Genomic DNA, 13,513 nt, shown 5'->3' with positions numbered 1-13,513 from the left:
AGTCGCTTCAGTCGTGTCCAACTCTGTACGACCCCATGGACTGCAGCCTATCAGGCTTCTCCGTCCATGGGATTCTCCAGGCAAGAACACTGGAGTGGGTTGCCATTTCCTTCTCCAATGCATGAAAGTGGAAAGTGAAAGTGAAGTCGCTCAGTCGTGCCCGACTCTCAGCGACCCCATGGGCTGCAGCCCTCCAGGCTCCTCCGTCCATGGGATTTTCCGGGTAACAGTGCTGGAGTGGGTGCCACTGCCTTCTCCAATGCATGAAAGTGGAAAGTGAAAGTGAAGTCGCTCAGTCGTGCCCGACTCTCAGCGACCCCGTGGGCTGCAGCCCTCCAGGCTCCTCCGTCCATGGGATTTTCCGGGTAACAGCACTGGAGTGGGTGCCATCGCCTTCTCCAATGCATGAAAGTGGAAAGTGAAAGTGAAGTCGCTCAGTCGTGTCTGACTCTCAGCGACCCCATGAACTGCAGCCCTCCAGGCTCCTCCGTCCATGGGAGTTTCCAGGCAAGAGCACTGGAGTGGGTGCCATCGCCTTCTCCAATGCATGAAAGTGGAAAGTGAAAGTGAAGTCGCTCAGTCGTGTCTGACTCTCAGCGACCCCATGGGCTGCAGCCCTCCAGGCTCCTCCGTCCATGGGAGTTTCCAGGCAAGAGCACTGGAGTGGGTGCCACTGCCTTCTCCAATGCATGAAAGTGGAAAGTGAAAGTGAAGTCGCTCAGTCGTGTCTGACTCTCAGCGACCCCATGGGCTGCAGCCTCCAGGCTCCTCCGCCCTTGGGATTTTCCGGGTAACAGCACTGGAGTGGGTGCCATCGCCTTCTCCAATGCATGAAAGTGGAAAGCGAAAGTGAAGTCGCTCAGTCGTGTCTGACTCTCAGCGACCCCATGAACTGCAGCCCTCCAGGCTCCTCCGTCCATGGGAGTTTCCAGGCAAGAGCACTGGAGTGGGTGCCATCGCCTTCTCCAATGCATGAAAGTGGAAAGTGAAAGTGAAGTCGCTCAGTCGTGTCTGACTCTCAGCGACCCCATGGGCTGCAGCCTCCAGGCTCCTCCGTCCATGGGAGTTTCCGGGTAACAGCACTGGAGTGGGTGCCATCGCCTTCTCCAAGCCATGCTCTGGAGCTGCTATAATACATACTGGCTCCTGGGGACTGAGGTGCTCAGCCAGGGAGCCTTCAGTAACCACCACTGTTAGTCTCATTCATAACTTCACACCCACGTCATCACCCAGGGCACCAAAGAGAACAGGTTCTAAATGGCTGTGTGGACAACTACGTGGAGTGTTGAGAAGCCCCCCACTGCAGAGCAAACGCTTGATGCTGTCCTGCTGGCAGGCTGTATTTCCTTCTGAGCATCTGCTAATTGACATGGTTACGGCACACAGTCCTGAGTCTGAGTGTTTAACTGAACTAACACCCAGGTGATGGGCATGGCCCCACTCCACCATCAATCCGTGAAAATGCCATTTTCTGTGTCCCTTTAAGAGCAGAGGATTCTATCCATGAAAACCTCACCAATCTGATAGCCAAAAATGTCATTAAAGTTCACATTTCCTTTTGTTCATTGTGAGGGTAAGCATTTTTCATACACATATTGGCCATTTCAATTTCTTCCAGGAAATGCATATTAATGAACTTCTGAATTTTAAAGGTTGTGTTCTGGGGGGATTTATCTTTCTCTGTTTTTTTTTTCCCCCCTCTTTTCCCTCAAAACAACAACCAAAGGACAAATGACACTTTAAACATACGGTAATTTTACTACTAAATTCCAATATATTTGTATCTTATTCACAAGGGAAAAACATATTAGACTCTGAACATCGTTCAATGTAAAATAGACATTATGTATTCATAATTTAAAGCTAGAAAGACAGGATGCATTTCTTAGTTTAAATTCTAGGTCTTTAGAGATTATCAGGGATATAACAAGTCCATGGCGTCACTACGAGTCAGACTCGACTGAACAACTTCACTTTCACTTTTCACTTTCACACAATGGAGAAGGCAATGGCAACCCACTCCAGTGTTCTTGCCTGGAGAACCCCAGGGACGGCAGAGCCTGGTGGGCTGCCGTCTATGGGGTCGCACAGAGTTGGACACGACTGAAGCGACTTAGCAGCAGCAGCAGCAAGTCATTATAATTAAAACTAGGATGCTGACATTTCCCAAACCATAATATTTTATGAACCAATTCTCAATTTATTACACAAGAAAAAATATGCCAGGTAAAAGGGACCTCATGTCACTTGGACCAAATAAAATATCAACCTAGTCACACACTTCTGGCTGTAACAGAAACAACAAAATTCAACAGAATTAAACAGACAGGGGTGTAGTTACAAAAGAATTCTAGGAAAGTAAAATCAAGCCATACTTGAAAAAATAAAAATAGATCCATAAATGATCAAAAAAAATACCACTGTATGCATTCTTTCATGGTTCCTGATTTGTAGTTTTATCCCCTTTTACAACTAAATTAAAAAATACACCTGAACAAGTTGACCAAAAAAAAAAAAAAGTATAAAAGTAATTGAATGGGAAAAACATTGAAAATGTGACAGTAAAATTTAACTAGGAGTCTCCCATCAAATCTCTTCTAATAAATTTTATACATAAAGTAATTTCATATTTAATGTGTATATTTATGTATATTATAATAATATTGTTAGTTTTAACATACTTGAAATTTATATTCTTGCATCAAAGGCTAAGCTAACGAATATCAGTTATCCTTAATATATTTCCACTTCTATCTCCCCTCCTATGTAATGTTGAGATAATCTGGAATTTTAGATGCATTTTTAAATTTTCAGATTATGCAATAAAAGTTTAGGTAAATACATTTTATTAGTTTACTTTCTAATTTAATCTGTATCCAGTTTTCTTCTTTCTTAGTTTTATCTTTGGTTTTGCTATTTATCAGCATATTTACTAAGTAGACGAAATGAATTACTCACTACGTGCACGTATTTGACTATTTTCATTTGTTCCCTGGGTGTTGGTTCTGTTTGTTGAATGTAATTCCTCTTTCAGAGCTGTCGTTTCCTTCAAATGTCTGGCATTTCCTGATTTGGGGCTCATCTTGAGGTCTGAGACTTGCAACTGTTTGTCACTGTTGGCTGCAGGTCCCCGTGACAGAGGCTTCCCTGGTAGCCCTGTTGGTAAAGAAACTGCCTGCAATGCAGGAGACCTGAGTTCGATTCTTGGGTTGGGAAGATCCCCTGCAGGAAGAAATGACAACCCACTCCAGTATTCTTGCCTGGAGAATCCCATGGTCAGAGGAGCCTGGTGGGCTACAGTCCATGGGGCCACAAGAGTCGGACAGGACTTAGCAACTAAACCACAAGCATCCCGTGACAGAAGCCAGCCTTAGGGAGATGGGAGAGGAACAAGGAGGCTGATGCCCAGAGGGTGCTCACTGTCTTATCCTCTTAGACTGGGGTTCCCTGTGTCTTCTTGGGCACTGGTGTGCTACCCTGCCATCAGCATCTACACTTGTCTTGGGGAAGGATGAGTAGGTTCAGCAGGTCTAACTAATCCAAATTATGCTGGCTTAGGGCTCGCCTCTTCCCATCAAAACCCCCAAACCCCACAGCAGGTCCAAGCTTTGCTGCACAACTCAACGGTTTCTGGGCTGTGGCCCTCTGTTTTGTTTCTCAGTCAATCCAGTCCTATCTGTTTGCTTTCTGTCATGCTGCTGCTGCTGCTGCTGCTAAGTTGCTTCAGTCATGTCCAACTCTGTGCGACCCCATAGAGAGCAGCCTACCAGGCTCTCCTGTCCCTGGGATTCTCCAGGCAAGAACACTGGAGTGGGTTGCCATTTCCTTCTGAGTTACCTCAATTTTCTGGTCAATGGATAGCACTCTTTCTTACTACAGATGATTAAAACAAACAAACAAGCAACAGGATCCCCTGGTGGTAAAGAATCAGCGTGCCAGTGCAGGAGACTCAGGTTCGATTCCTGAGCCATTAAGGTCCCATGTGCTGTAGAGGAACTGAGCCCACGCACCACACCTACTGAGCCTGTGCTCTAGAGCCCAGGAGGCACAACTACCGAGCCCACGTGCTGCAGCTCCTGGAGCCCCCCGGCTCTAGAATCTGTGCTCTGCAACAAGAGAAGCCACTGCAGTGAGAAGCCTGTGCACCACAACCAGAGAGGAGCTCACCGCAGCTAGAGAAAAAGCTATGCAGCAACAAAGACCCAGCACAGCCCAAAATAAATAATAACATTATATATCAAAGAAACTCCTACTACTTTAGTCACGTCATGTCAGTTTTGTAAGGAGACTAAAACACCCATGGCCGACGAGCCTGACATGACTGTTTCCACTGTATCTCCTTTCTGGAGATATCTGGTCTTTCATTTAATTACTCTCAACTGTCTGTCCCTATAAGGTACTCAGGCTTCCACAAAACAGAGGTTTGTTGGTAATATGAGCTAAATTAGTTACACTAAACAAAAGTGTTCATGTTTCCCTACGGTATTAAAGAGACTGGAAGACTTTCTGATTATACTTTTTACTTCTCCATTTGTGCTGTATAACATAAATCTCACAAGCAAACATCCCAGTTTAAAAGTTACCACAAGATGGTGCTGAGAAGTCAGGTACCTTTTGGATACAAAAATCTTTGAGTCAGATTTATCTCAAACCAGATTTTCGTGTGCTAGTCAGGATCAGGTAGAAATCTCATTTTCATTTACATACTTTCACCAAAAGTATGTATTTTTTAATGTTAAGGTATATTTTTATTTGGTTTCAATTTTCAGCGTTTATTTTATCTTTGAGGTTGAAGTTTAAACTATTACTTTTGAAGAGATAACTTTTCACAGTGCGGGAGTTTATATACTAAATCTCTATGTGGGAGGTATGTCCTAGCAGATTAGTCAAAGGGGCAAATGTTTACTAGGAAAAGTACTTATTCTGGATTCCCATGCTGAAAAGAATCAGCAACAGTGGCCCACTCCTTTCTAAGCATTTTGATTCAAACGAGGGCATGACCTGAAGTATATAGGAAACCCAGTCTTAATGTTTAAAAAACAAAAGTCTGTCTAATCACCAATTTCTGAGAGCTCTTCAAGGCTGAATTTATTAAGCACCTTAGTGCCTAACAACCAACACAAAGAGCCAAGAGCATTCCCAAGGCAGCTGAGGGACTGATGTCACTTTCCACGTATAATAAAGCACTTGGCACGAAATGGCTAGCATTTCATCACATCAAAAGCTACAGTGCATGCATGTTGCTAAGAAAAGGCCAGTAATCGAGGAGCTGTCCTTCGGTAGCAAAAGCCTCATTGGCCCATGTGCTCCTATTTTGCACTAATAATATCAGTTCAAGTAAAGGAAGCAATAAAGAAAGCAAAAAAGCAAAAAAAAAAAAAAAAAAAACTATCAATTTTTTTTCCTACTACTTTGAATATATGCGTTAAGAGGTGCTACAGTAATAAAATGCAAACTTAAAAGGCAAAGGCTGAGTTTATTTCAACTTTTCTGGATCACATCATGCACAGTTCATTTTATGTTGTAAAAAGGGAGATGAATGTCTGTAAATCAAAGCCTCATGGCTGATTAGGAAGAAGAGGGAACTGGAGTCAGAAGCTCTGGATCTTGGCCCCAGCCTGGCCACATTGCAGTGTGTGACTCTGACTCATATAAACCAATCTTTCAATTTCCTCATCGGTGAAATAAACCGGACTCAACATCTCAAGGTCCTTCCCGTTCTGAAGTTTGGGGAAGCTTCCTTTTAAACTACCCTAAATGTAACAGCTTAGAGACCTGTGCTGAAGTTCAAGTCTAATGCCACTGTTCTTTTAATTTTCCTAGTTGGATGGAAATATCCTCCCTTCTGAGGACAATGACTGGCTGCCTAAGTAACTGTAGGTTCTGGTGCCATCCCGCCTGGTTCTGAATCCCAACTCTGCCCCTCACTAGCTGTATGATCTTGGCCAGCCATAGTTTAAAATGAGACGAATAACTGTACAGAAAACGTATGTCATGAGGATTAAGTGAGATTATACCTGTAACAGGATACCTGGACCAGCACCAGGCATGTAATGGAAGGCTCAGTAGGTGTCGGTCTGTTTTCAGCATCACTACTGTGTGTGTGTGTTGCGTGCTTGTGTGCTCAGTGGCCTCCAGCTCCTTTCAACCCTATTGATGCAGCCCACCAGGCCCCTCTGTCCATGGGATTTTCCAGGCAAGAACAGTAGAGTGAGTATACTACTTCATGGGATCCTCCCAACTCAGGGATTGAACCCGAATCTCCTGCATTGCAGGAAGATTCTGGACCGCTTGAGCTGCTTTGCTAACGAGCCTGCCTTTGAACCAGTTCCTCAAGTTCACCTACTAGAGGAGCCCTTCTTCACAAACTGCGCAGGGTACTTGGAATGGCTGGTCAACCAGAAGTGGGGCTGCCGCAGCCATTTTCATAAATCCAAGCCCTGAATGGGTGCTATTTTGGCGTCTTCACTGCATTTGAAGACATGACTGCTGGACAGCAACCACAGACTCTGCAGTGGGAACAGCCATCCTTACACAGAGGAGAGGCAGACATGTGTTTACCTTGTGCTCAGTGTAGTAGAATCTTAACCAGCAAATAAACTTTATTTAGTAAGAAAATCTGAATCCAGAAGCCTCATGTGTTAAGCAAGGAAAATTGTTACAAACACGTGACAACTTTAAAGGGGATTCCTGGGTGGTGCAGTGGTAAAGAACCCACCTGCAGGAGATGTAGGAGACCCAAGTTTGATCCATGGGTTGGGAGGATCCCCTGAAGGAGGGCATGGCAACCCACTCTGGCATTCTTGCCTGGAGAATCCCATGGACAGAGGAGTCTGCCGGGCTACAGTCTGTGGGGTCGCAAAGAGTCAGACTCGACGGAGCACACAATCAGGGAAAGACTGGAAAATCTGCTTGCGGCCACACAGCAAGGATATCTCAAAGAAATGTCAGGGACAGTGCTACAAGGACAAAGGAGTTGGCCAGAAAGAGCTCCCAGGACCAAACTGAAGCAATTTGGTCCATCAAAAAAGACACGTCTTGGTTAGTTAAAAGATGCTTGTTCCTTGGAAGAAAAGCTATGATGAACCTAGACAGCATACTAAAAAGCAGAGACATCACTTTGCCAACAAAGGTTCATACAGTCAAAGCTATGGTTTTTCCAGTAGTCATGTAGCAATGAAAGAGGTGGACCATAAAGAAGGCTGAGCACTGAAGAACTGATGCTTTGGAACTGTGGTGCTGGAGAAGACTGGAGTTTGAGCAAACTACGGGAGTTAGTGAAGGAGAGGAAAGCCTGGCGTGCTGCAGTTCATGGGGTCGCAGAGAGTCAGACATGACTGAGCAAATGAACAGCAACAAAAAATCTTGTTTAATCAGAGAAAGGCCTGGAGTTCAAAATGATGTTCAAAGGACTGTAGGCTTCAGGGCTCCTCAGTCCATGGGATTTCCTAGGCAAGAATACTGGAGTTGGTAGCCATTTCCTTCTCCAGGGGATCTTCCTGCCCCAGGGATCGAACCCAGGCCTCCTGCATTGCAGGCAGATTCTTTACTGCCTGAGCCAGCAGGCAAGCCTGGTATAAAGTGTACCAAAAGGAATTTGTAACGCAGAGGTAAAATAAGACACGCATAATATTTATATGGATTTTAACAAGCTAGGAAGTGTTGTTAAAATACAGGTGCTTTGTTTTTTCTTATGTCCGTCTATAGTGTATAAATATGTGCTTGTTTTTGTACCTCTTACACAACAGGAAAAAGTAAAGACCAGGAACTCTGAGTAAGACAAACAGTCGAGAAAACCAAGGGAATATCCCAAGATAAGAACAGACGGAGGGGCACAGGACGTGACAAAAACAGCCAGGCAAAAAGAGGGCACAGCACTGATGGTTGCACTCAATGGCCAAGCAGAGAGAGGGTCCAGAAACAGGATCCGAGATGCTATCAGCCAAAGGGTCCCAAAGAGCATCAGGCAGAGTCTATCCCTCATCTCCTGGGGGAGAAACCTCTAGAATGCCCAACTGATTTCAAGAAAATATTCAAAGGGCATACATTAACCTTTAATAATGTTAACAGACCAGGCCAATACATCATGAAGACAGGACAATGGGCTATGGAGCACTGGCCAAGCGAGACATGAAAGCAAACCATTTCGAGTGACAGAGGGTGGGAACTGAGTGGGAAATAAAAACCTACCTGAAAGCCAAATACTACAAGGTCTGGTTGATTTTGCAAATCAAGTTCAGCCTGATTCCTGCTGGCCAAGGTTGGACTCACATTAGGAGAAGAACCCAAACCGATACCGTGTTCTGACCGGCAATGATTGGTCAGAAACCAGATCTGTAACCTGGTCACTGAAGAGGTACTCTGTTTCTAGTGACTATGTGAACTCTGGGTAGGTTTCAAAGTTTTATAGCCTTGCTGGGGCTGCTGCTGCTGCTAAGTCACTTCGGTCGTGTCTGACTGTGTGCAACCCCATAGACGGCAGCCCATCAGGCTCCCCCATCCCTGGGATACTCCAGGCAAGAACACTGGAGTGAGTTGCCATTTCCTTCTCTAATGCATGAAAGTGAAAAGTGAAAGTGAAGTCGCTCAGTCGTGTCTGACTCTTAGCGACCCCATGGACTGCAGCCCACCAGGCTCCTCGGTCCATGGGATTTGCCAGGCAAGAGTACTGGAGTGGGGTGCCATTGCTATAGCCTTAGAATGCATCGAAATCAGTGGCTAAATAACGAAACTATAAGTGAAACATGCAGTGTGGATCTTTTAGAATAAGTTTAAGTGTACTAAGTTTGTAATAATGTATCTGGGCATTTTACTTGTGTTTTAAGGTATTTGAGATATTCAAAAAAGCAGTCTACTAAATTTATTTACTTAAAGGAATTCAACTGTATAGCTAATGTTTAAGCATTTAACAGTTGCTCAATACATTGAGCAATAAATAACAGGTAAAAAGTGTTCTTCTCCATGGTTAGAAGGCCTCCAGACCAGAGTGGGGTGGGGGGGGGCGGGACTATCAGCTCTTGTTAGCAAGGTTCTCATTCCGTGAGGTGGCTCCTTTTATTGAATAGGTTTAAAATATTCTAAATAAAGCCACATGCCACATATACTTTTTAAGTCCAAAACACCAAAATAGTTACAGTCTTTGTCATCTGGTACTGAAACATCAGCGCCTGGAGCAGAGAAGCCTGTTGCAGGGCCTAGCAAGGAAAACCGGCAGCTTGTGCTCAAAAGACCCAAACTTGGCAGTGGCTTTCAGGCAAGAGCTGTAAAGACAATATTAGGGGAGAGGGACCTAGGATGCAGGGTCACCACTGACTGGTTGGTGGTGAGGTAACAGGGTGATGTTCTGGGAAGCTCAGCCTTCTAGTTCCAGTCGGTCTGAGGTCTACACACAACGCATGTGCTCAGCATGTAGTCAAATCCTCCATCTGGTGAGGGTCTTGGTTTCTACAGAACGACCCAGAGATGATCTATGTTCCTTCAGGAGGAAGAGTCCTGGGACCATTACCCTAATCACTTACTACTTGAGTCTGCTCTTTGAAACTGGGGGAAGGCCTAGGAAACTAACCACCCCCGCCCTTTTTTTTCCAACAAGAAACAGGGGACACGGGGGGGCTTTTGTGTCTAGGAAGGCCCCTCAGGGCTTTAATCCCTGCTCAGCTTTAATGCCCCCTCCCCTTTCTTTGAGACTCCTTAATCTTAAGGGGGAACATGTATAGGAAAAGAAAGTTTTATACAGAGAGGTGAACCATCAACCTGCCAGAGGAACTTGGTTTAGGGGGACTCAGTTTCAAATTTTCCAATGTTTTCCACAGTGAACACTTTTTTATTTCAAATAAGGAAAAGATAATAGACATTTCTTTGAAAAGAACATGAGGACATGCATCACTTAGGTAGGTCTGCATGACCCAGAGGTTCAGGACTCCCTGTGGGGCTGCCTAGCTAACACCGCCTGGAGTCTGGGCTTGAGAACACCCAGCTGAACTGAGAGAGTGAGGCCTGGGGACCGGGGTCAGAAATTCAGTGAAAGGCGAGGCAGGCAGGAAAAGGGAAAAGTAGACACAAGCAGGAAGCAAGGGCAGGAACCCAGGGCATTTTAATGAGGCTGTTAAACCCAAATCAAGAAGACAGAGATGAGAAAACAAGTTGGCAGGGCCAGGGATGAACTCTGCAGATCAGTCAGGCCTCCAGGCCTGGGGAATCTTTCTGCCTGGCTCCCGACCTATAACAGAACTTCTGACCTGCCTAATTCCCTGGCAGGTAATGACAACCTTTACACCAGCAACCTGCTGTACCTGCAGCTAGGATATAACTGCTGAGGACATCTTGGTTCTTTTTCAGCATCACTTCTAATCACGCAGTGAGGGCAAACCCACTGTCCTTATGAAAATGCGCTGCTGCCCAGCTTCCAAAAGAGGCTGGCCCAACACGACAGAATATCAGCCTCATTTGAGGAACTGACCGCATTCTAAACCACGGCAGGAAGGGGTTTTGATAGAAAACTACTAGATACACCTGAGACTTCTCCATGCCCGATTAAGGAGCACCCTGGTAGCTCAGAGGGTAAAGAATCTGCCTGCAATGTAGGAGACCTGGGTTTGATCCCTGGATCGGGAAGATCCCCTGGAGAAGGAAATGGCAACCCACTCCAATATTCTTGCCTGGAGAACTCTATGTACAGAGGAGCCTGGTGGGTTACAGTCTATGAGGTTGCAGACTTGGGCACGACTGGGACTAACACTTTAACTTTCTACAAGAAGTTTATAACAGAGAAAAGTGAAGGAGAGTCTCCCAGGGAATGCTGTTTATTAACTGAATATTGCTTTTCAAGATCCTGCTTTAAAAATTCCTACTTAAGGTCAGATCTGGTGAGGAACATCCATTAATGGAGTCTTCCATGATGAGTAACTGAACACCTGAGAAAGACAGTCTAAATACTTGAGAAAAACATTTGCATGCAATTGGCAACGTAGCAAGAAGTTGCCTTTTCTTTGTTTACCAAGCTGCTCAAGCCATTGTTCAAACTATGGCAGGCACACTTTGTAAGCCTCTGTGCCGTTCTCTGTAACTTCCGTACAACAGTGACGTCACCAGAAAAGAACCAAGCACACCGTTTCTTTATAAGCTGCTTACTTAACACCTCAGGTGTGTATTTCAGGAAATCAGTGTTACCTTACAGACAGCAGGCTACAGATGGGGAGGTTAGCACCCTGACGCATGGGCTTCCGTGGTGGCTCAGACAGCAAAGAATCCGCCTGCAATGCAGGAGATTTGGGTTTCATCCCTGGGTTGGGAAGATCCCCGGAGAAGGGAATGGCAACCTGCTCCAGTATCCTTCCCTGGAGAATCTATGGACAGAGGAGCCTGGCGGGCTACCTTCTATGGGGTCACAAAGAGTTGGAAACGACTGGGCAACTAACACTTTTCCCTCAGATGCATGGATATGATAATGATTAACTAATGGCTGGCTTAGCAGGTCACAAAGTGTTAAGTAATGATTCTAGGCTCTGAAAAGCATCTGACCAAGAATGTTGGGCAACGCATTTGATAATATTCATCAAAACGAGCACGTGGGCACCAAGAGCTTTTAGAAAACCTGGAACAATGATATCCTAGCCACATAAGAGAGGGGGAAGGCACAGAAGCATTCTTTCCTGCAGTTGTTCTAAATCACTGGAGTCAAAAGAAATCATAGGATAGGCACCTACATTTGGTCTGTATTTCAAGCAACTGTCATCTTCCAAAGAAATCTCATAAGTGATGGGGTGGGGGAGGCAAATTATTTGACATAATCAAAAATCTTTAGTAATCCAATATTGCAATGAATTATTATAAAAATCTTCTCCTTCGGAGAGGAAGGAAGCCAGAAAGAAGTTAATATAAACCTCAAGGCTGAATACTCTGCCAGGAAAATGACTTTCAGTGATACAAACACAAGGCAGATGTTCTAAAAGAAATTTAAAATTTAATTAGACACGAAGTCTTTCAGTCATTACCTGTGTGCACTCAAGACAACAGCCACAAATTGGATTTTTAGAATCATTTTTGCAACCATCTAAAAATCACATTTCTTCCAGTAAGGTAAGAAATACTCTGTGACTGGTAGAAGCTTAACATGAAAAAAAAATTCCCAACCTAGGGATCAAACCTGGGTCTCCTATATCGCAGGTAGATTCTTTACCATCTGAGCCACCAGGGAAGCCCTCAAAAATGTTAAGATAGCAAACAAATGCTTTAAAAAATGAATGTATCATGATTTGACTAATTTTAGTTTCTTCTTTACCTTTATGGTACAAGTTCTACTGAACCAAAGTTCAAAAGATTTTTTTTTATAGTTCATTTTATTAATCTATGGTAAGAATTGAGCCAAACTAATGATTTTAAGAGTATCACAATCAAATGTATAACCATTAAAGCTGCTCATTTGATGTGTTTGTAAAGTAGTAGTAAGTAGTTTGTAAAGTAGCTATATTTGTAAAGTAGTATAACTCAAGACTATGAAAGCACATTATTATTAGGTTCCTAGAAATTTCTGTTAAATTTTTCTCCTTATTATACTCACAGGTCTTTCATTCATTTTTCTGGTTTTCTATTTTGAAATGGGATTTTAAAAAAGAGGAAAAATGTTTTTCAAGTTCAAGTATTGTTATACGACAATTATCTTAATTTTTTACCAGCAAATTTAGAACTCAGTCTTAAAAATAAAAGTTCAGATTATTATTTTTTTAAAGAGCGCTCTCTAAAAAGAGGAAAAAGAGCTCTTTTAAAATTGAAACTGTGGTTTTATTTAAATTTACTTTCTAGATTTTTAATTGTATTTTTTTCCCCACCTCAGTGCATGAATGCAATATATCATTCTTGGTATGTTTTTCCGGTCATAGACATCTGTTGTTTCCGGGTAGAATATCTGGAAAACAAAAGGGAAAAATGTATTTATTAGGTGCCGCTTTTTACAATTATTTTAACTCCCCAAATGACCCTCTTTTGATTGTCCTTGCTGCTCTGTATTTATTTAAATGAAGGGGAATCTCAGTTGTGCCTCATGTTTTCTATGTGGACCAATCACTGCATCAGGTCCCTGCCTGACAGCGCCTCCTAGTGGCTCAACGGAGATTCACAGTCAGCCACTTCAGGAAGGCTTTGTCCACAGGGCTGGGTGGCAGCTTCACTCCACAAGGCATGAGCCCGTGCAGGCTTTGCTTTCTGTACCAGAGTCACTCCTGTGACTGCCCAGGGGTCCCCTGGCCTGAGAAGGGTGTCCTTTTGAAATCATTTTATTACACGGTTAAGAACTTGGCTACACAGTTCTGTAAACATTTATGTATATACATACAACACACACACATATCCATGTTACTACTTTAAGGAGAAAAAAACATCCATTTTTACCGATTAAAATCTGGACAGTAGATAAAGTATGAAAGAAAAACACTTATAAACCTACCTCCAGACTGTCACTATTAGCATTTTGGTATATTTTCTTCAAGTCTTTTATCTGTATGTCTCTGGGTTTTTT

General features: G+C 43.8%; 1 protein-coding gene across 2 annotated transcripts in view; it reads right to left on the bottom strand.

Annotated features, from left to right (window-relative positions):
* IQGAP2 (IQ motif containing GTPase activating protein 2) overlaps positions 1-13,513 on the bottom strand; it is a 308,957-nt gene that overhangs the window by 121,972 nt on the left and 173,472 nt on the right. For both annotated transcript variants that reach the window (XM_002690436.6, XM_059890756.1), the window contains exon 5: positions 12,828-12,904. In XM_002690436.6, coding sequence (XP_002690482.3) covers positions 12,828-12,904 — 77 coding nt within the window. The remainder of the gene's footprint in view (positions 1-12,827; positions 12,905-13,513) is intronic.

This window comes from Bos taurus, chromosome 10 (assembly GCF_002263795.3).
Source record: "Bos taurus isolate L1 Dominette 01449 registration number 42190680 breed Hereford chromosome 10, ARS-UCD2.0, whole genome shotgun sequence".
NCBI lineage: Eukaryota > Metazoa > Chordata > Mammalia > Artiodactyla > Bovidae > Bos > Bos taurus.
The sequence above is the reverse complement of the archived record's forward strand: the minus strand, read 5'-3'. Positions and strand labels throughout refer to the sequence as shown.